The 21,304-nt window shown below is 64.2% G+C and overlaps 9 protein-coding genes across 9 annotated transcripts in view; 6 read left to right on the top strand and 3 right to left on the bottom strand.

The window, feature by feature from the left end:
• Nucleotides 1-27: 27 nt before the first annotated feature.
• AMSG_12332 (uncharacterized protein) lies at nucleotides 28-1,865 on the bottom strand (the record flags this gene model as incomplete). Its single annotated transcript, XM_013898001.1, has 2 exons — nucleotides 28-1,096; nucleotides 1,480-1,865. 2 exons carry the CDS (start codon nucleotides 1,863-1,865, stop codon nucleotides 28-30), a joined length of 1,455 nt encoding a protein of 484 aa, XP_013753455.1.
• Nucleotides 1,866-2,103: 238 nt separating this feature from the next.
• AMSG_10219 (DTW domain-containing protein 1) lies at nucleotides 2,104-3,053 on the bottom strand. The gene has a single exon (XM_013897967.1). It carries the CDS (start codon nucleotides 3,019-3,021, stop codon nucleotides 2,158-2,160), a length of 864 nt encoding a protein of 287 aa, XP_013753421.1. The 5' UTR covers nucleotides 3,022-3,053; the 3' UTR covers nucleotides 2,104-2,157.
• A 795-nt stretch (nucleotides 3,054-3,848) lies between these two features.
• AMSG_10218 (uncharacterized protein) lies at nucleotides 3,849-4,881 on the top strand (the record flags this gene model as incomplete). The annotated part of the gene is made up of 2 exons (XM_013897966.1): nucleotides 3,849-4,744; nucleotides 4,869-4,881. The coding sequence occupies 2 exons, from the start codon at nucleotides 3,849-3,851 to the stop codon at nucleotides 4,879-4,881; spliced, it is 909 nt and encodes a 302-aa protein (XP_013753420.1).
• A 7-nt stretch (nucleotides 4,882-4,888) lies between these two features.
• Nucleotides 4,889-6,012, bottom strand: AMSG_10217 (uncharacterized protein). Its single transcript, XM_013897965.1, has 3 exons — nucleotides 5,893-6,012; nucleotides 5,690-5,698; nucleotides 4,889-5,347 (listed from the first exon to the last, which is right to left on the bottom strand). The coding sequence occupies exons 1-3, from the start codon at nucleotides 5,905-5,907 to the stop codon at nucleotides 4,931-4,933; spliced, it is 441 nt and encodes a 146-aa protein (XP_013753419.1). The 5' UTR covers nucleotides 5,908-6,012; the 3' UTR covers nucleotides 4,889-4,930.
• Nucleotides 6,013-8,989, top strand: AMSG_10216 (uncharacterized protein; the record flags this gene model as incomplete). Its single annotated transcript, XM_013897964.1, has 4 exons — nucleotides 6,013-6,024; nucleotides 6,060-7,604; nucleotides 7,705-8,565; nucleotides 8,738-8,989. 4 exons carry the CDS (start codon nucleotides 6,013-6,015, stop codon nucleotides 8,987-8,989), a joined length of 2,670 nt encoding a protein of 889 aa, XP_013753418.1.
• A 111-nt stretch (nucleotides 8,990-9,100) lies between these two features.
• Nucleotides 9,101-11,071, top strand: AMSG_10215 (tetratricopeptide repeat protein 26). The gene is made up of 2 exons (XM_013897963.1): nucleotides 9,101-9,291; nucleotides 9,497-11,071. The coding sequence occupies exons 1-2, from the start codon at nucleotides 9,133-9,135 to the stop codon at nucleotides 11,030-11,032; spliced, it is 1,695 nt and encodes a 564-aa protein (XP_013753417.1). The 5' UTR covers nucleotides 9,101-9,132; the 3' UTR covers nucleotides 11,033-11,071.
• Nucleotides 11,072-11,343: 272 nt separating this feature from the next.
• Nucleotides 11,344-12,522, top strand: AMSG_10214 (nucleoside-diphosphate-sugar epimerase; the record flags this gene model as incomplete). Its single annotated transcript, XM_013897962.1, has 1 exon — nucleotides 11,344-12,522. One exon carries the CDS (start codon nucleotides 11,344-11,346, stop codon nucleotides 12,520-12,522), a length of 1,179 nt encoding a protein of 392 aa, XP_013753416.1.
• A 726-nt stretch (nucleotides 12,523-13,248) lies between these two features.
• AMSG_10213 (adenylate/guanylate cyclase) lies at nucleotides 13,249-20,311 on the top strand (the record flags this gene model as incomplete). Its single annotated transcript, XM_013897961.1, has 2 exons — nucleotides 13,249-17,466; nucleotides 17,514-20,311. The coding sequence occupies 2 exons, from the start codon at nucleotides 13,249-13,251 to the stop codon at nucleotides 20,277-20,279; spliced, it is 6,984 nt and encodes a 2,327-aa protein (XP_013753415.1). The 3' UTR covers nucleotides 20,280-20,311.
• An 85-nt stretch (nucleotides 20,312-20,396) lies between these two features.
• The window catches only part of AMSG_10212 (uncharacterized protein), a gene marked incomplete at its 3' end in the record, with an annotated part of 1,306 nt that continues 398 nt past the window's right edge, over nucleotides 20,397-21,304 (top strand). The window contains exon 1 of the mRNA XM_013897960.1: nucleotides 20,397-21,284. Coding sequence (XP_013753414.1) covers nucleotides 20,452-21,284 — 833 coding nt within the window. The 5' untranslated portion in view covers nucleotides 20,397-20,451. The remainder of the gene's footprint in view (nucleotides 21,285-21,304) is intronic.

The raw sequence follows: 21,304 nt of genomic DNA, 5'->3' as shown, positions 1-21,304 counted from the left end.
GCCGCCACCGCCGCCGCCGCCGGCGGTCTAGCCCCAGGCGCCGACCCGGTCCGGCGGGAGCAGGTCGAACCACACCCAACCGATCATTAAGCAGGTGACCATCGGCGAGAAAATAGGCGTGAGTAGCGCAAGGAGGCCGAATCGCAGCCGTGCCTCGGCGAGGCTCGTCAGCTCAAAGGTGGCAAAGCTCGAGCCCAGGACAAGGTCCGGACCAAACGAGGCCACCGACGAGGCAATGCCGGCGCCAAACGAGCCGTAGATCCGGCCAAACAGACGCATATCGCTCCGCACCAGGTGCTCGCTCGAGGTCATGATCGGAAGCTTGGGCACCCGCCCGTCGCACTCAAACGAAGGACAGCCAACAATCCAGGCCACAACTGTCCGCGGGCCGGTGCAGCCTCCGGCGCCACACGCCGGCACCAGCGGCGCCACTGCAGCCCACGGCGCAATATCGCCGTGCCTGTTTCTCTTCATCATCACCGCCGTGTGGTTGGCCAGCACCTCGTACGAGCCGGCATCGAGCCGCGCCCACGAGATGCCGGGCGCCAGCATCCGCTCCATGCCCGCGCTTCCCGCCGCAGGCATCGGCCCAGTGTACAGCTCGGTGTAGGTCGAGACAAACATGGGGAGATAGCCACCAGCAACGGTAAAGGAAGCCACAAAGGGGATAAAGGCGAATATAACCGGAACGACCCAGATCTCGAGCGGGTGGGCGCGATGGCTGACCAGTCCGGCCAGCGCAAGGAGCGCCACCGTTGCTGGGCCCGGAAAGGCCAAGCCCATCATGGATCCGTTGCGGGCGTAGCCCATGACGAGCGGCACAATCAGAGTAGTTAGAGCAATGACAACAGCTCCAACTCCAGCGATCTTGATTCCGCGCCGGCCTGCCCGCGACTTTCGCCTCCACCTGGCCAGCCTCTCGTTATCCTCGACAACTCTGGAGCCCATGCTGCCTTTCTCCTCGACAACATCCTTTTCCGTCGACGACACCAACTCGGATGACGAGTGCGAGGCTGCGCTGCTGTGCTCGGTCGACCTCTTGTTCTCGAGCATCTCTCCACTTCCGCTCTCATTCCCCTCAGCCACTTTGGCCGCCCTGGACATGCCCATGATGACCCGGTGGGTGAGCGAAGTGTGGCCGATGGCAAGAGTGAGGGGAGAGGAGAGTGCTCAACCAGAGAAGTAGAGGGCACAGCACCCGCACCATGCACACATCGCCCATGTCGCCACCAGTGTAGCGTGCCATCATCCGATGATCGTGGATGTGGGCAATGGCTGTGCTCTGTTGGCTGGCTGGGTTGGCTGTTGTCTAGCGATGGCGGCGCGGGGATTGAAGGGGAGGCAAGGGGGGGGGGGGGAGGGGGATGGGGGGAGGTAGCGGGTACAAGTGGCGAGGTAGTGCTTCTGCAGTGGTGGTGGTGGTGGTGGTGGTGGCGGTGGTGGTGAAGGAGGCGGACGGCGGCGGATGGTCATGGGGACGGCGGTCGAGAGGCGGCGGTGTAGGCGGAGGCGTCGCGGGCGGCGACGAGATCGATGACTTGGGCGAGCGAGACATAACCAAAGTGGAGCGAGTTGGCGGCAAAGCGGAGCGAGTTGGCGTGGCTGGTAAAGGGAAGTTCGATGGCGTGGAGATGGAGGTGTGGGTGCGAGCAGAACGGCGGCGGGTGAAAGCCGATGCGGAGATCGGGCGCGACAAGGCCGTCTTCTGGCTTGATCTTGCTCCGGCCGAGGCTGTCGAGGGCGAGGCGAGCAAGATGATAAAGTACTGTGACAGCATCAGGCTTGGCAACAAGGTCGTCGAGTCCGATGTGGCTGGTGGGAATGACGAGGTTGTGCTTGGTCGCGCGCGGTCGCGCGTCGGGCATGACGACGAAGCTGGGAAGAGCGGCTTGCGGCGGCCCGGGCAGAGGCGAGGGATCAGGCAGGCGACAGAAGACGCAGGATCCGGTGGAGGCGGCAAATTGCAACGCATCGCTGGGCGATGGGCGGCAGATGGCGTGGTGGAGAGGATACCATCGTTGCCACGGCCATCGGAGCGCCATGGTCGGCGAGACAAGTGTATCAGTGTGGTGTGACGTGGGCTGTATCAGGACTGTGAGCTACGTGCGCAACACGACGGATTGATTTATGAGGCTAGTTGGCCAGCTACTCGGCAGGCTACTCGGCCGGCTTGTCGGCCGGCGTGTCAACGTGCTTGTCGGCCGGCTTGTCGACGGGCTGGTCTGCGGCGGCGTTCTGAGCGATGCGCGGGAACGAGGGGATGTGGCCAAAGCGGGCACCGGTCGAGTTGTAGACACCCTGGATGAGCTCGTACTGGTGGGCAAAGAGATACATGAGGCCGTCGTAGCGGCCGTCGTACGAGCCGTCGTCTGCAGCGGCGCGGGCGTACTCGCGGTAAAAGTAGTAGATGGCCTCGATGGTGGCGAGGTAGGTGGCGTCCATGCCCGGCTGGTAGCGCCAGAACAGAGTCTCGTACGAGTTCATGCGGACACGCGGCAGGTCCTGTAGATTGGCGTGGCGCATGACGGCGCGCGACTGACGCCACTGGGCGTCGACAAAGACGACGCGGGTGTAGTTGGCGAGCTTCCCCGCAGCAGCAAGATCGTCAAGAGTGGGAGCAGCCGGATCCGGGTAGACCAGCAGAGTATCACCAGCATCAAAGCGAGGGATGTCCGGGAACTCGTGAAAGTAGGTTGTGTTTGGGGCGAGGACAGCGGCATGGACAGCGGTGCTCTTTGCCAGCTTCTCCTTGGGATGATGCATGATGTGGAGATCGATGGGGAGATCGATACGAGGGACAGTCCCATCGATGATGTCTCCCATAAACACCTTGCACTGCGGGCAGAAGTACTTGCTCTTCCGTCCACACCCTCGGCACGCCATACGATCAGCTCGGGCATTGAGCGGAGCAAACGACGGCAGCTGGAGCCACGAGAGCTTGGACTCGGCAGGCACAACCTCGGGCGCCACAGCCGTTCCCGGCTCCACCAGTGGCTTAACCGAAGACATGTTTGCAGACATGACCTAATGGAAGAGAGCGAGGGGGTGGGTGGGGTGGGGGTGGGTGGTGGGTGGTGGGTGGTGGCGGGTGGGGTGGGGGGGGGGGGGAGGGGTGGTGGCTGTGGCTGTGATGGGTGGTGATGGTCTCGGAGCGGCAGCTGGTGACAGCTGGGGGGAAAGGGGCCGGAGGTGGGAGAGGGGGGGGAGAGGGGAGGGGATTGGTCTTCATGGAGTGGCTGATCTGATCTGATCGGGGGAGATGATGGTGGGAGTGAGCTGAAGAGGGCGAGGGTGATGGGTACTGGTGTGGCCAATGGATGGGATGTGGGGGATGGGTGCAGCGGGAGGGCGGGCAGCTGGCGATAGCTGGCGTATCTGCTGATGGGGTAAAGGGGGGGGGGGGGGGGGGGGGGGATCGCTTGTGCTCAGTCCCAGATCATGATATGGCGTTGCGATGGCCACGCACGCACTCAAACACGCGGCCCGCCAGTGTCCTCGGTCATCACCTCTGGCGACGCTTGCACGCTGCTCACCCGCTCTCCCTGCCTGCCGTGTCTCCACTCTCCCCCAACTCCGGCCACGCCACCTCACGCCGGGCCAGGCCATCACTCTATCTCTCCGGCCCACCAATGCGGGTGGCTCTGGCTACCGCTCTGGCATCATCCTGTTCTGGCCTGCCGCCGATGGCCCATGCTCTCGCCGCTCCGCCGCGCCTGTCTCTGCCGCCTTGGGCCGCAACCGTCGCCGCCGCCGGCCCTTCGCCGGCCCCTGGTGGTGGTGGTGATGATGGCGATGGCGGCGAGGTGGGAATCGGTTGGTCTCCGATCGGTAGCTCTGTGTCGGGTGATATGTTTGTGGTTGTGCCGCATGCACCGTCGTCGCTTTGGGGCTCCGTGGCCGTCTTCTGTCGTGGGCATGAACTGCATGTGTGGCCGCTGGATGGCCTTGCTCTCCCGCCCTGGGCTCGGGCCATGACCGGCGACGATGTGGCCGAGCCTTCGGCGCTTGATGCTCTGCTCGATGACGTAGATGCTCCGCTGACGGGGCTTTACGCTGTTCGTCCGCCACGGAGCGAGCACAATCTCATTGCTTGGATCGCTGCCGAGCTTGCGGCTTGGTCTGACGACTGCCGCGCCGCCGTCTCCACTGCTGCTGCCGCTGCACGATCCGGTGGCAGGATCACAGACCGTACGCGGAGGCGCAAGGAAAAGAAATCCAAGACAAGACGAAAGGGCCGCCGTCGTTGGCTTCGTCCTTGGTCGCGCCGCCCGCTGCTCGAGAGCTCGTCGAGCGGTGAGCTGGCCCAAGCGCCCAGCGACTCTTGCGGCATCGATCTGACCGACGGCGGCTTTGCCGCTTTCCGTCGCCGACTCAACATGGTCCACTGGTCAGAGATGCACCACAACGCGCTCGACTTTCCACGTGGCCTCGAGGTGGTTGTCGAGCCGAGGCTGGCCGCGGGCACGAGCATGGCTAGCCTCGCCATCTCTCCCAGCGCTACCAGTCTGACGGCTGGCTCCTACTACGATCTGCCGATGGCATCCCCTGCGGATATGGCTCGGGCGCACTCGGTCCTGGGCCTCGAGCACATCTCGCCCATCAAGCTAGCCCCGAACCCGGCCGACACGTCGTCGTCGGCGGCGGCGTCGTCCGAAGCCGATGAGCCCGAGAGCGATGCCGAGATTGAGGAGCCAGCGGCAGGCGTGTCGTGGCGCTCGACGTCTGGCTCGCGGATGATTGACTTGTTTTCGCTCTCGCCGGCGGCGGCGCTGCCGCCAACACGACGACGGGCGGAGCTGCTGACACGACCGGAGCGAAGCCTCGACCTCTCGCTCTCTCTCCGCCTCTATGACGACGGCGACGGGCAGAATCTCTCTGTGAGCATTGCCGGGACGTATGCGGAGTTTACTGTGTAGAGGCAAGTGAGCGATCAGAGGTCCTCGGCAAACTTGTCGACCATGGCGTCGATGGGGACGTCGGCGTCGTCGTCGATGCCGAGGAGGTTAAGGAGGTTCTGGATCTCGGCGTTGGAGAACGGGTGGCCAAAGGCGGTCGACGACATGACCGAGAGGAACTCTGCACGCGGGATCTCACGGGTCCCCTTCTTGTCGAAGATGTACAGCGCCTGCTTGATGGCCTCCGGGTCGAGCTCGTGGGTGGCGATCGACGGGTACTTGTCGACGATCTGGCGCATTTCGTCAAGCGTCACCTCGTTGCCCGAGGTAAACTCTGCCATTAGATCAGCAAGCTGGCCCTCGTCCGGGCGCAGCTTCATGCACCTCATCACGTTGCCCACATCCGACTTTTTGATCTTGTTCACACCCTCCATGTCGAACAGCTTGAACGTCTGTCCTCGGCGCCCCATGTCCCATGCCAGCGATGGTGTCGGCGGAGCAGCATGATCCGTCACACAGATGGCGGTGAGTCATCGCCCTTTCCCTCTCCTCCCCACCTGCCCCACCTGCCCCCCTCTTTCCCGTTCTCGACTAGCGCGCCCACTGCGCCCTCTGTCAACGTGCCCGCCTCCACCGCCCCCCTCGCCACCAGCAGCAGCAGCAGCAGCACCACCACCACGACCTGCACCACCACCACCACCACCGTCTGCCACCGTCACCCACAAAGAGCAGTCACCCTTCCTACCTCACCCACGCACGCACGCACGCACCCAACCTCATTCTCCCTTCCGTACCTCCTCCAGCTGTTCCATGTCCGCCCAGCCCAGGCCATGTCCGTTTCACCAACCGCAGCCACAGCAGTCACCACACAGGTCAGTCCGCCCACCCACACTCACGCCACGCCCATGCCCACCCACCCACACCCACACACTCTCTCACACACACATACACACACACACACACACACTCTCTCTCTCTCTCTACCTGCCGCCCGTACTGAAGACTCTGCCATGGTTGCCTGTGGTCTGCAAGACGTGTGTGGCTGTCTTGGTCTCGGTCTCCCCTCGAGCCTCGAGCTCTCCCGCCACAGGAAGCCGAACGGCGACACACTCGCTGTATGGCACGCCCGGTCTTCGGGTTGACGCTTCGGGCGCGCGGTTGGAGCTGATCAACAGCACCGTGGTGGATGGCGCGGCCCAGGCGCGGACCGAGCCACTGCTGAACATGGGCCAAGGCGGATCCGTTTTGGTTGTTGCCGGCGCCGCGCTCCAACTAATGGGCTCGTCGATCTCGGGTTCGAGCGCGGTCAGTGGTGGTGGGATCTATGTCTCCGGCGCCGGGTCAAAGGCGGTCCTCGGAGCCGGCTCCGAGGTGCGTGGATGCACGGCAATGGACGACGGCGGCGGCATTGCAGTTGATGATGGCGCGAGTGTCGTCATTACTGGCAACGCCGTGGTTGGGGATAATGAGGGCGAGGCTGGGTCGGGCGGAGGCATCGGTGCCGGCTATGCCACGTTCGTCGAGCTGCAGCCTGGCGCCAAAGTGGCCAACAACGTCGCGGCCGGGTTGGGCGGTGGAGTGGCCTGTATCGAGTGCCAGCTCATTGCGACGCGAGCAATTGTCAGTGGTAACTCGGCCAAGTATGGCGGCGGTGTTGCGTGGTGCGAGAGGGGCGTGGTCACCGGCTTGATGCGCGCAACGGCGTCGGCGGATGTGCCAATGGCGTCGAGTGGGGCAGTCGTGGGACCGCACAGCCTGGTAAGCGTGACGAGTCTAGTGGATGGCGCAGACTTGTCGGGCAATGCCGCAACCAATGCCGGCGCCGCGGCTGTGTTGTGTGGCGCGCCGGTGGCTGTGCGCGGATCCGGGACCTCATTTGGCAGCACTGGCGACGATGTGTTTGTGTGCGCCGCGTCGAACCCGAGCTTTGTGCCGGGTCGAGCGAGGCCCGACGACTTGCCATGGCTCCGCACCGACGCCGCTTCCTTTTCCGCTGTTGCGCCGTCGAGCATCCATGGGCCGCTGGCAGAGTTGGAGTTTGTGACGCCCATGCCGAGCGCGCTGATGTCCGGCTCTGCCGTGCAAGCCAGGATTCGCGGGTGCGACTGGCTTGGGCAGGTGCTTGTTGACCCACGACAGGAGATTGTGTTGAGCATCGACGATGCCGGTGGGACAGCCAAGGTGAGTGGCCGCGAGATCGAGGTTCTGGCCGAGGCGTCGGTGGTTGTGCCGCAGCGGGCAGTAGCAGTGAGCGCGGCGGCAACGCTTCCGCTGGCGCTGGAGTGGCGCATCTCGGCAGCCACGGCGGCGACAGTGTCTGGCAGCCTCCCGGTTGCACCGCTGGTCGGAATGCTCAACGTGACAGCGTGCAGGGTCGGGTTTGGTGGTGCAACGGGCGACGATGGGTTTGTGACGTGTGTGGCGTGCGGCGATGGGCTCATCTCGCTTGATCTCGGCCTCGGGTCGTGCGTGGCGGCGCCAACGTGCCAAGTCGGTGCACAGCGTTCGGGCGGAAGCCTGGCAAGCAACACAAGCAGTGTATCTGGTTGCGTTTGCTCGCCGGGCTTTTGGGCCCCGGATGGTAACGCAGACACCGGGTGCGAGGTGTGTCCACGCGGCGGGGTGTGCGCGGGTGGCGATGCGCGGCCGGTAGCTGGGCCAGGCTTTTTCCCTGACGACTCTGACCCTGCGCTGTTTGTGTCGTGCCCGGTAGCCAGCGCATGTGCTGGTGGGGGGGGCGTGCCGTCCTGGGTGCACGGCACGGCTTTGTGCCGAGTGTGCTGATGGATACTACCGGCTCGGATCGCAGTGTCGTCGATTCAGCAGCCGCCTCAACGCCGTGGTGACGGTCATCCTTGTGCTCGGCTGCGCTGTGGCAGCCGGCTTGATATTGGCGTTCAATCTTGCAGAGAGCGTGCGGTACAAGTTTGCGGCTGCAATGATCGGACTCAACGCGTTGCAGATCAGCGCCATGTACGGCAAGCTTGACCTCGACTGGGGTCCGGTGGCTCGTGTGTACTTTAACGTGGCTGCGGCGGTCAACATCGACTTTGAGCTGACGAGTCCCGAGTGCGCGGCGGCGGCGGGGACAGACGTATGGGTGCTCAAGTGGGTGCTCACACTACTGCTGCCGGTGTTTGCGGGTGCGCTTCTGTGCGTGATCGGTGGCGCGGTTGTGTTGCTCTCCTCGCGGTCGAGGGGCGAAGTGATTAGCGGCGTGGGGCGGGCGTGGTTCCAGATCCTCGTTCTGCTGTACCTGCCGCTGGTGAACGCAGCGTTTGCGCCGTTTGGCTGCCAACGCGACGAGTCTGGTCGGATGCTGCTCGGCGCCGATCCGTCGCGGCGATGCTTCAATTTTGCGTGGTGGGTGGGCTTGTTTGTGCCGGGCCTTGTCGCGGTGATCATATACGGGGCCGGAATCCCTGGCGCTGTTGTGGGCGTGCTACGGTGGAAGCGGGCAACGCTGCATGAGGCTGTGGTGATGGCGCGGTACGGGTTTCTTGTGGGGCGGTTTGTAGACGAGGCGTGGTGGTTCGAGTGCGCGATCCTGGCGCGCAAGGTGCTTGTGGTCATGTGCATGACGTTCTTTAGCCACGATGCAACCAAGGCATCGGTTGCAGTCATGGTCCTGGTGTGCTCGTTGCTGCAATTGGCGATGGGCCGGCCGGCCGTACGCGCGACGCGAACAAAACTTCCTCGCGGTTGTGGTGCTTGCCGCAACTGCGCTTGTCCTCTACGCTGGTACAATCGACAACTTTACGCTCCGTCGTATGGGCATTGTCAGTGGAGTCTTTGCAGTTGTGGTCGGCATCGTCGTCGGCGTCGCCGTCGATGTTGTCAAGATGAATCGCGAAGAGAAGGCGGCCGAGACCGAGGAGTACTTTGTCGAGGGCGGATTTGCCACGGCGCGCCATTCCGACGGTGATGCTGGGGCCGGTGCGCTTGGCATGAGCCTCGACACTGCCGTCGAGCTCCATCGGCTTGGCTCGGAAGACCTACTCGTCGAGTCGTCGCGAGCCACCGTTGAAACCATCGGCGTGGACGTGGAGAGCAGCATGGATTCGGCGGCGGTGTTGGATTCAGTAGCGATGTAGTTTGCGAGTGCGCCAGTGAAGCAACAGCCTACAACGGCTCGCCCTGATTGACGGCTGCAAGGGAGTGCAAGCCTTTGCACGTCGCCCATCGTCGTATGACGCCGAGCACTTGTCTGCCTTTTTTTTTGCGTGGGAGAGGCCAAATGCTCCTTTCCCGAACGCAGTCTGCCATGCCCGGCCACGACGGCGGGAGCGGGGCCGAGGGCAAGCGACGGAAGAAGCGCTCCCGCCGGAAGAAGAAGCCCAAGCTGGAGGACTACATCCGCAAAAGAGACTATACAGGTGCCATTACCCTTCTTGAGGTATGTCCCTTTTTCCCAGTACCCCCCACTACCCAGCATCCCTGACCCCCCCGCTTCCGTCTCCCATGCCAACCACCGCCTTCTGCGCGCGCCAAAAACCAGTCGGTCCGCCTCCCCTCCCCCGTCTTCCTCCCGGCCATACTCACCACGACGAGGACAACAACAACAACGAATGCCACCATTGTGGGGGGACGGGGAACGGTAGTTCCATCGTAAGCATGCGGACGAAGAAGACCCTGAGCTGCTGCTCTGGCTGGGGTATGCGTACTTTCACAACGGGGACGCGGCTGCTGCGCTCGAGGTGTACACCCTGTTGGCGGGCATGGCCAACAACCCCAGCACTGAGGTGGCGACGTATCGGGCCACTTGCTTGTTCTATCTCGGAGAGTACAAGGAGGCACAGAGTGTGGCCGAGAGCGCGCGGCCGTCGGGCTTGCAGAACAGACTGCTCTTTCATCTGGCGCACAAGTTTGGCAACGAAGAGGAGCTCATGGGCTACCACCGCAAGCTCCGCGACGTGATCGAGGACCAGATGTCGCTGGCATCGATTCACTACATGCGACAGCACTACAACGAGGCCATCGAGATCTACCAGACGCTGCTGAAGGACAATCGGACGTACCAGGCCATGCAGTTCTACATTGCGTGTTGCTACTACAAGCTTGACTACTACGACTCATCGCTCGACCTGCTCTCGCTCTACCTGGCTACGTACCCAGATTCTGCGGTGGCGCTCAACCTCAAGGCGTGCAACCACTTTCGGCTGTACGACGGACGAGCTGCCGAGGCCGAGCTGAAGCGGCTGGAGGACCTGGCAACGCCGTCGTTCAAGTTTGCGCAGGATCTCATCCGGCACAACATGGTGGTTTTCCGTGGCGGTGACAACGCGCTGCAGGTCCTTCCGCGCCTGGTGGGTGCACTTCCAGAGGCGCGGCTCAACCTCGCGATCTACTACTTGCGGCAGGATGATGTGGGCAACGCATACGAGCTGATGAAGGACGTGGATGCGCTCTCGCCGCAAGAGTACATCCTCAAGGCTGTGGTCAACGCGGCGTACGGGCAGGTTTACGGCGAGCCGGAGAACCTGGAGTATGCGCAGAAGCTGTACCAGATTGTGGGGCTCTCGGCGACCGAGTGCGACACCATTCCGGGGCGGCAGTGCATGGCGTCGTACCTGTACCTGGTGGGCGAGTACGACCAGGTCCTCGTCTACCTCGACTCGATCAAGACATACTTTTACCTCGACGATGACTTTAACTACAACTATGGCATTGCCAAGGCCGCGTGTGGCCATTTTGGCGACGCCGAAGAGACGCTGCTGATGGTACAGAACGAGCGGTACCGGGCCGAGTTCTGCTACCTCGGCTGGCTCGCCCGGTCGTACATCATGAACGGCAAGCCGCTACTCGCGTGGGAGCTCTACCTTCGGACCGAGTCAACTGGCGGCGACGCGTTCAACCTCCTCAACCTCATTGCCAACGATTGCTACTCGATGGGCCACTTTTACGTTGCGGCGCAGGCCTTTGACATTCTCGAGCGCACCGATCCGACGCCCGAGGCTTGGGATGCCAAGCGCGGCGCGTGCATCGGCGTCTTCCAGCAGATCATCGCTGGCGTCCAGTCGACCGACGTCCTCCACGACGTCATCTCCCTCCTCCGGCACACGCCGAACAACCCACAGGTCGAGCTCATCATCCGCACCATGACCAAGTGGGGCTTGCAGAACGGACTCCACATGTAAAATCGTGGGGATCGCCCAGGGCGACCAGCAAAACTACCCTCATCTGCCGGCCAGCGTTGTGCATCAGCCTGTGCCCCCATAGGGTAGCGTGGTGTGAATAGCGATGCTGGTGGAAGTGGTGGCGATGCCGATGGTCGTGAGGGTGAGAACGAGGTGGGTGGCAATGTTGGCCCGGTACGATTGATGCTGTAACCCCCCCCCCCCCCCCCCCCCCCCCCGGCCCATGACACGTCAGCCGCCTGCGACGGACACAAGCTGCGACAGACACAAGCCGCGAGACCGACCACACTTCTCTCCTCCTCTGCTAGATCATGGCCGCCAACGCCTCGCCTGCCCGTCCGCTTGTGCTCATCACCGGCGTCTCAGGCTACATCGCCAGCCAATGTCTGGTGGCGGCCGTGGCCGGTGGGTATGCCGTCCGGGGTACGGTCCGGAGCAAGACGTCTGCCAAGGCGATGCGTGTGATGGAGATCGCCACGGGTGCCGTGACTGCTTACGTGGGCGACGTTGTGGCGGTGGACGAGGTATTTGAGCTGGTCGAGGCAGATCTGATGCACAGCGATGGATGGGATGCTGCTGTGGCTGGCGTTGCCTACGTCCTCCACACCGCTTCACCCTTCCCGGTCGTCATGCCCCGTGACGAGAACGAGCTCATTCGTCCGGCAGTCGCAGGCGTGGAGCATATCCTTGCTGCTGCAGCCAAGGAGCCATCGATCATCCGGGTCGTTGTCACCTCGTCCATCGCCGCCATCGGCGCAGGACATGCCAAGATCGCAGGCGTGGAGGCCGAGTACTCGGAGGCCGACTGGTCCAACACCGCCGACGACTCGCCCATCGACGCCTACGCCAAGTCCAAGACACTCGCCGAGCGCGCGGCTTGGGCGTTTATGGACGAGCACGCGCCGGGCTTTGACCTTGTGGCGCTTTGCCCAGGCTATGTCATCGGACCGACTCTGCTCAACTATCCAACAACCTCGTCGACGCTCCCGATCAAGCTGCTCACCCGGGCCATGCCGGTCCTGCCCAGGCTCTCGTTTGGATGTGTAGACGTCCGCGATGTCGCCGCCGCACACATGGCTGCCCTCACCGCGCCAGATGCGAGCGGCAAGCGGTATATCCTCGTCGAGCGCGCAGTGTGGGTCTCCGAGTTTGCGCAGCACCTCGCTTCCGAGTTTGATTCGCGCGGCTTTAACGTACCGACCAAAACTGCGCCGTACGCTGTCCTCTGGCTGGCGTCATGGTTTGACTCGGCCGTCGCCACCATCCTACCCAGTATCGGCACCCGGTCGCACTTTACCAACACTGCCGCCACCCGCGACCTCGGCATCACTTTCCGCGACTCGATGGCCTCAATGATTTCCTTTGGCTATTCACTCATCGCCAACGGCCTTGTCCAGCCCAAGCGCATGCCGCCAGCGGGCGTTGATCTCATCCCGAGCGAGGCACTTGCCGAGGTCCAGCCGTTCCCCATCCCTTCCCTTGGCGAGTGATATCCTACCCAAAACTAACGCGATACCATGTGTATAAACCCCCCATCCCATCCCCCTGGCAGATCGCCCTATCATCCGCACAGCTTGCCCACAGCCCGCACCCTGCAGGCCGCAAGCCATAGCCCACCAAACGACCCACCGACCGACCGACCGACCGACCGACCAACCGACCGACTGACCGACCGACCGACCGACCGACCGACCGCCCAAAGCCCCGCCAGGCCAGCGCCCGGTCACGGAAGGGGGGACAGGCAGGGGAGGGGGGGGGGGGGGGCACACGCGGCTACAGGCACTTACGGCAGCATGGGCAAAGGGCAGGCGGGAGAGGTCGTTGGCGCAGGCCAAGTGACAGTACCTGCCGCTGTGCCTGACTCCAGCTGGGTTGGCCTTGCCGTCCACACCCGTGCCGCTCGTGGCCTGTGGGGCCATGTCGCCTTTGCCGGCCGCCTGCCCACCCATCCTGCTCCCGATCCAGGCTGGCTGGGCGTCGTTTACCCGACCCCAGTCCCCGGTGGCTGCCAGGGCTCGGTGGCGGGCCATGTTCTTTTCGCTGCTTCGCCTGGTTGTGTCGTCTTTGTCCGCTGCTCCTGGGTCCTTGCTGTGGCTCGGCGCCGACCATCATCGCCATCATCGTCGTCATCACCACCCTCGTTGCGCTCTGATCACTCTCGTCGCCGCAGCGAGGGCGAGCTGCGAGGCGTAGTGGAGAGTGCTCTTCCAGCAGCTATGGACATGCTGCGGGTGGTGCTCGATCGTCATCTCGAGGCCGAGTTTGATCGTGTGTGGCCGCTGAGGCCCACCGTCGCGGTCATCGACGCCACGGTTACCGATCTGCCGCCGCCTGTTGCCCAAGCATTGCCTGTTTTGGGCTTACCTGGTGCAGCGAGTAGGAGTGGAGGAGGCTCGGAAGGCGTGTGTGGCGAAGATGCTGATGATACTCGCGGGCAGGTCGCCGGCTACGCTCCAGGGTGCAGCGAGATGGCGTCGACGTCGAGCGAGTCCGGCTATGCTACAGCCCACACCATCTCTCCGCAGCCAACGGAGGCGACAGCGTATCCAGGCGTGTTTGAGGGTGGGAGCGAGGACGAGGACATGATCATCACGTTTTCGGACTCGTTCTTTGACGAGTGCTCCGACCTCGAGCTCGACTCGGACGTTGACGACGAGCTTCTTGAAAGAGGCGGGGTCGAGAGCAGGAGCGACGGCGGCCCCAAGCTCGACGAGCTCGCGTCAGACTCGGATACCGGCCTGGACGTGCGGATGGCGGTGTACGCGTCCAACTCGTGGACGACGCAGTACTACGATAGCACGACGCGGATCGCGGCGTTGCGGGCCAAGTTTGCGCCGTACTCGACTGAGAAGAGTCACCATTTTGTCTCGGCGTTTGGCGTTGTCTATGACGACGACGTGGCACTGGGTGAACTCCCACCCAACGTTGAGGTCCTCACGGTACTCTCGACCGAAGCGCTCGAGGCACACACAGCGCTCGACACTGCGATTGATTCGCTGCTGACCATGCCTGCGCGGCCGCATCTGTCCGACTACGAGGCGGCTCGCGTAAACCGCGGGCGGACGGTGCTGCAGCGGCTGCGGTTCCACGAGGACGTGCGCGACGTGGTGGCGCCGCCGCTCCCGCTCTCGCCGCGGGTTGTCAAGGTGCCGAAGCTCCCGTCCGAGATCAAGGTTCTGCACAAGCTGCAGCGCGCGTCATCGACCAAGACACTCGGCGCGAGCAGTGGGTCCAGGCTCAACTCATCGGGCGCGGGCCACAAGCTCGGCTCTGCGGTCATTGCGCGGACACTGTCGTCATACCTGCCGCTGATGGTGGTGGAACGGTGCGCCCAGCAAGTGGGCTCAAAGTGGCATGCTGAGGCCATGCATCCGCCGTTCTACGGTACGGTGGTCATGTGCGACATCTCGGGTTTTACCGCGCTCACCGAGCAGCTGGCATCGTGCCGCGACGGAGCGGAGCAGCTTGTGGCGCTGCTCAACAACTACTTTGGTGGGCTCATCTCGCTTGTGCGCAACCACGGCGGCGACGTAGTCAAGTTTGCGGGCGACGCGCTGCTTGCGGTTTGGGCATCCCCCAGTGGCGCCGACGGCGCGGCTACGTGTGCACTGCGGGCAGCCCAGTGCGCGCTGGAGATTCTGACGCGGATGAACTCGAACGACGACCCGACCCGGCCGCGGCTGCACATTGCGCTGGCGTCGGACTCGCAGTTGACGATGCTACAGCTTGGCGGGCGCGGGAACAAGTGGGAGTTTGTGCTTGTTGGCTCGTCGCTCGGCCTGCTGGAGGAGGCGCTGACGGCGGCGTCGCCAGACAAGGCTGTTCTCACCCACGCCACGTGGGAGCTTGTGCGGTCGCGGGTCGAGGGCGTGCCGCTGAGCGAAGGTGTGGAGTTGCGTGGCATTGTGCGGCCGATCGACTCGGCGCCGCTGGAGGACCCAGACCTTGTGGGAGCGTCGGGGGTGGACATGGCGCTGCGGATGTTCATTCCGCGAGTCATCCAGCGAAACACTGGGCGCGACGTGTTTGACCGGCAGGGCAAATGGGTTGCGGAGCTCCGCAAGGCCACGGTTCTGTTTGTCTCTGTGGGCGGCCTGGATCTTGATGCGCCACCCGAGGCGCTTATTCCAACCATGGACGCAGTGGTGCTTGCCATCCAGGCTGCAGTCTTCAAGTACGGTGGTATTGTCAACAAGTTTCTGGTTGATGACAAGGGGTTTGTCTGTCTCGCCGGCTTTGGCCTCCCGCCAATGTCGCACGAGGACGACGCGCTGCGCGGGATTCTGGCTGGGGCTATGGCGCAGGACTCGCTATCGCAGCTCGGGCTCGCACCGTCGATCGGCATCACGACCGGAGTGGCGTTCTGCGGGGTGGTGGGCGGCGAGCTCCGGCGTGAGTACACCATGATGGGCGACATGGTGAACACAGCTGCGCGGCTGATGAAGGCCTTCCCGGGCTCACCGGTGGTGTGCGACCAGGCGACGGTCCGGGCAGCATCGCTCCTCGACCACTCGCTGCAGTTCACCTCACTCGGCGAGAAGATGATGAAGGGCAAGGCACTGCCTGTCGCCGCCTTTGCACCGATGCTCTCGTCGGATGCAGAGCACACGGGACGAGCACTGAAGCGTGGCGAGTCAATGCTCGAGCTCAACGTCGAGGTTGTGGGCCGGCAGCGGGTGCTGCAACGGATGATGCGCATGACGGCTGGCGACGGCGGGGCGTCGACGGCGGCGGCGCTGCTCATGCTAGAGGGAGGGGCCGGGATCGGGAAGTCACGGCTGCTGGAAGAAGCTGTGGCCAACGGCGCCAAGAACAAGCTGCAGGTCTTTGATGTCTGCGGCGATCCGCACAAGCGGAAGGTTCCGTTCTTTCCGTGGATCGCCATGCTCGAGCGACTGTTGGGCATTGCGGACGTCGAGTACGCACGCGAGGACGCGGCGCGGGCGGCGCTGGCACGAGCAACGTCGGACACATCCATGATTGACTCGCTCTGGTTGCTCAATCCTGTGCTCGGCCTTGACCTTGCCCGCAAGCGGCTGGTCTCGGTCGGTGACGAGTCGGACTCGTGCGAGTACGAGTACGATTACACCTACACCTACACCGACGAGGTCACGGCCAGATGCTGTAACGGAGGCTCGTCGGCCAGCAGCTGCTCCGGCGGAGGCGCATGCTCGGGAGCTGGTTCGGCTAGCAGCTCGGCGGCGTCGTCGAGCAGCTCAGCGCAGCCCCGCTCGATCAAGAAACGGCGGTCGCTGCTGACCTCGTTGCGGTCCAAGGTGAGGCGGAAGGGCAAGGGAAAGGGAAAGGGAAAGGGCAAGGAGAAGGCCGATGGAGTGGGCGAAGGCGGGAGCAAGCATATTCGCAAGCGGGTCCGCAAGCGGATTCGCAAGCGAGTCCGCAAGAGTGGCGGCGGCAAGCGGCGGAAGGTCGGCAAGGCTAGGGCCAAAGCCAAGGCCAAGGCCAAGGATCGGAGCCGAACGACGTCGCTCTCGGTGCCCAAGGCGCGAAGCAAGGCGGCGATGAAGCAGCGGGAGTGTGCAGCCAAGGGCAAGATATCGCGGCCGTCGTCTGCGGACCTTAACGCGTACATATGCAAGGTTGTGGCAACGCTGGCGCAGTTTGACGAGCGCAAGAGCCTCATTGCGGTGGACGATGTGCACTTGTTTGACGCCGGCTCGCGGTCGCTGCTCCTGGCGATGGTGGAGGCGTACGGGCAAAAAGGGAGCTCAGCCAGGGTGGTGTTTATGATCTCGTCGCGACCGTACACTGCGCATGTGCCGAGCTTCTATCAGACACTGGTGGGCCACACAGCACCTGGGTACCACCTGGTTCTCCCGCCGCTTGAGAAGGAGCATGTTCGGCAACTTGTTGGCCTGCGGCTCAACGTGCGGCAGGTGGACGAGGCAGTGGCCGAGTTTGTGGCGGAGAAGTCTGGCGGAAACCCGTTCTTTGCGCAGGAGGTTGCGACGGCGCTCGCCGAGTCGGATGCGGTGCGTGTGGACATGGGCGCGTCGTCGGTAGTTGCGACGCGGGCGCTGAACGAGGTAGATGTTCCGCTCTCGCTGGCGGGGATCATCACGGCGCGGATCGACCGGCTTGCTCCGTCTCAGGCACTGACGCTCAAGGTTGCGGCTGTGTTTGGCAAAGAGTTTGACGCCTTTGGCCTGCTTGCGGTCCTGCCGCGGACCGGGCGGCGAAAGCGCGGCGAAGCTGCGGCGGCGGTGCGGTCTGCGCGAGTCTCGCGAGCAGCGTCGTTCATCATGGGAGCGGCGGGCGAGGTCGAGTCGTCGGCGGACGAGGAGGCCAAGGTCCGCGAGACGCTTGCAGACGATCTTGTGGCGCTCATGCGGCTGGAGTTTATCTCGCTCCGACCGTCGCCCGAGTACGATGCGTCGTCGTTTGTGGAGACGCTGAAGAGCGGCGACACTGTGGCTGTCGGCTCTGCGCTCGGCCCCCGCCGATTATGTTTGGCTTTAACCAGGCGATTGCGCAAGAGGTCGCATACGAGCTGATGCTGTACAAGTTCCGCAAGACGATCCATCTCCAGATCGCAGCGTGGTACAAGTCGTGCGGAGTCTCGGGCCCGTCGGTGGACTACCACATCCGGCGCGGCGAGGGTATGACCTCGCAGAGCATTGCCAGCCTAGCGGCGACAGGTGAGTCTGCAGCAAGTAGAGGTGAGGTGCTGCCGAAGAGCGGGGCGTCTGGCGGGCTGGGTGAGCTCTCTCACGCGTCGTTTACGTCGTCTTCATCATCATCATCGTCGTCGTCGTCATCGGGCGACGACGGTGCAATCTCCGAGGGCGTGATGTCTGGGTGGGACGCACGGCAGCTGTACGGGTTTGAGTCTGAGTTTGACATGTCGGACAGTGGGTGGATGTCGGACGGAGGCGAGGCCGAGACCGAGGCGGCGCGGTCGTCGGAGACGAGCGAGGGAGGCGGGCAGAGCCGGGTACAGTCGCGGTCGCTGGAGGCAAAGGAGCCCGAGTGGCTAATTGTGCGGCTGTACGCGGGCGCGGGCGAGCGGACCAAGACGCTGCGGGTGAACGTGAATCTGGGGGCGGAGGAAGTGCTTGCAGCGATTTGGGCGAGCCACTCTACGTTCCTGGAGTCGAACAAGGTGAAGGGCGGCGACGCGTCTGAGTTTGCGCTCAAGGTTCGCGGGCTGTGTGACTACTTGTCTGCGATTGAGGGCCCAATCATCAGCTCGCTGTACCTGCAGCGGTGCCTGCGGTCGCGCAAGCTTCCGGAGCTTGTGATCGAGGCTAAGAGGCAGGCGCTGGCGCCTGTGTCGCAGGCGCACAGTGCGGAGCGGCGAAGAGCGCTGGCGGAGCCAATGCTTGCGGCGCCGGCGGAAGAAGGCGGAGCCGAAGTGGGCCGCGGGGCGGAGGTCGTCTCGTCGCTGGAACTTGGCGAGGCGAAGCTTGGGCTGACGCTCCTTGCACTCGATCCCGAGTCGCCAAGTGTGACCGGGTGGCTTGTGCGCGGCAGCGACCATCTTGCGCCTCTCGGCAGCGTGGAGCGGACGTTTACGCTTGCGGTGAGCGAGCTTCCGCGTGAAGCTGCTGTGGAGGTTGCTGTGGGAGAGGGGAGCGCGCGGATCTCGCTGTTTGACGAAGATGGGCTGCTGCTGCTGGGCCGGCACACGGTGTATGTGGCGTCGCGGGATGGGAGCGCGCGCTGGTTCCCGGTGGTAGTGGAGGTTGGGGTGGAGCCAGGCCTTGCGACCGGCGTTGCGGTGCGGTACCCACGGGTGCAAGAGGCGTTCCTGTTTGAGACGCGCGGGCATCTCAAGCCGCCGTCTGAACTTGCATGGAAGAAGATCGAGGCTGTGCTTGCGCGGACAAAGCGGGCGTCGGGAGTTGATATTGCGCTGTTGTGGCAGTACATGCCGTTTCTCACGACGCGGCCAGACGCGCTGGCGAAGATCTGGCGCGGGATCAACTGGCAGGATGCAGAGTTTGTGGGGCGGGCGTACGGGTATCTCGGACAGTGGTCGCCGATCGGGTGGCTGGCAGCGCTTGAGCTTCTGGGCACGGAGTTTGTGGACGCGAGAATCCGGGCGTTTGCAGTGGACAATATCCGCGGGCTCGGCGACCACTTGCTGCAGCGGCTTGTCCTTCCGCTGGTGTACGCGGTGCTGAACGAGGAGCGCGACGGGTCTGCGCTTGCGGGCTTTCTAGTTACGCGCGCGCGGGCGTCGCAGCGGCTGACGATGGCGCTATTCTGGGCGCTGCGTGCCGAGGCGCAGGCGTGCCCGTGGGTCGGCGAGCGGGCGCGGGTGCTGACCGAGGCGCTGCTGCGCGTCAAGGGCGGATCCAAGGGCACGCTAGTGTCTGCGCTCTCTGCGCAGGTCGGGTTCCTGCAGCGGCTGCAGGTTGCGGCGGACGCGCTGCTCTCCGGCAGCGCCAAGGATGCTGGCGACATTGCGCCGCTCCTCCGCAGCCGCGGCGTCTCACACCCGCTCCATCCACGGTGGGTTATGGGCAAGGTACTTGCGGACGAGTGCTCTGTGATGCGTGTGGAGGCCGGAACCGGGCGGGTGACGCTCAAGGTGGCGTATTCGAACCACGACACGGCGGGCGAGCCGTTTTACTTTCTGTTCAAGACAGGATGCGATCTGCGTCCGGAGCAGGGTGTGCTGACGGTGCTCACGATGATCGACCGGGTATGGCTGCAGGCCGGGCTTGATCTCAAGCTCGACCCTTACACCACGCTGGCGACCGGGGCGCAAGCCGGGCTGGTGGAGCTGCGAACCAAGGGCGAGGTGGCCGGGCTTGGCGACATTGCGGACGAGACCAAGGCGGGCAAGGCTGAGGCGCTGGCCAAGTGGCTCGCGCGGCGATCGGGGACAGAGGAGGCGTTTGCCTCGTCGGCGGCGGCGTACCTGGTGGCATGCCACGTGCTCGAGCTTGCAGGCGAGGTTATGGTGGAGGGCGAGACCGGCGAGATGTTCCTGATCTCGCTCGAGCCGGGCTCGGTCCGGGGCTGCGCGCAGGTGATTGCCCATGTTGTGAGCATGATCCGGTCCGAAGCCGCGTGGGAGGGCTGCATCACCGCCGCACTCGACGGAGTTGAGGTCCTCCGCCGTGAGCGCGGCCTCGAGGTGGTCACCTTGGGTCTGTTTGACACCCTTGGTCTCCGCTGCCGCATGCCAATCGTCCTCGGCGCGTCTGCCACCGTAGTCCGGGCTCGGCTCGAGGCCCGGCTCCGTGCCGTCCGCGATCAGGTGATCCATGGCCAGTAGCGATGAGTAGCGACAACACAATACAAGCAGAGTCTTCTTACACGCTCTCACCGACGTGTGGTGGCCAATCGCCGTGGTGTGACTGCAGCCAGCTTCGGCGGCTGTCACAGTCCGGCACTCGACGCGGCAAAGGCGAGCGAGAGAGAGCAGGGCAGAGCAAGGGAGAGCAGGAATGGCTCGCCGAGGACGACCGTCGGTTCTCGACCGGTGGGCGCATAACATCCACGACGAGGAAGCAGCTGGTGGTAGTGGTGGTGGTCCAAGTGGTCGTCGTGCGGGGGTTGGTCAGTGCGGGACCGGCGGAAGTGGCGGTCGCCGGGGCGGAGGACGGGCCAGTGGCCGCCCGACCGGAGGGCGTGGCGGAGCGGTTGGGAGTGGCGGGCGGGCGGCAGGGGGTGGAATTGGGACAGGAAAGGCGCTAGAATTGGGGTCGGGCTCAGGATCGGCATCGATCTGCGCTGGAAGGATGATGTTCCGGGGCGCAAGCTCGGGATGGGTGTCGCGGGCGGTGAGTCTGGACGGAAGCGGCGTGCTGCGGCTTGGCGATCAGGTTGCGCTCGAGCTCGGTGGAGGGCGGTTTGAGCTTGATCCGGGCGCTGCCGATGGGGCGAGGAGGGTGCTAGAGATAAGAGCCGGTGGACGGGTCAAGTGCGCGCTGAGCCACAGCCTGGCTAGTGTGCTGGACGAGTGGGCGGAGGCGCTGGCGCGATTTACAAGTGTGGCGGGAAGTAGCAGACCGGTAGCGGCGAGCAAGCCACCAGCGAGCAAGCCACCAGCGCTCAAGCCGCAGCCGGCGGCGGTGGCGGCGCGCAAGGCGGCGATGGCGGCGCGGCTCGAGTCGTTGCAGCAGCAGAGTAAGGCGACCGGGTCCGGCGCGCGGCTGGGTGGCATGGGCGTGGTGCGGGCAAAGCCCAAGCCGGTGTTGCGGATGGCAGGGTCCGGCGCAGCCGAGGCGAGCATCGAGCGGAGCGCGCTGGTCTCGGGCGAGTCCAAAAACGTGCTCAAGTCGCGGCTGGAGGGGCTCA

This window comes from Thecamonas trahens, assembly GCF_000142905.1.
Source record: "Thecamonas trahens ATCC 50062 unplaced genomic scaffold supercont1.61, whole genome shotgun sequence".
Classification (NCBI taxonomy): domain Eukaryota; order Apusomonadida; family Apusomonadidae; genus Thecamonas; species Thecamonas trahens.
Note: the sequence above shows the minus strand (reverse complement) of the source record. Positions and strands in the feature narration are given on the sequence as shown.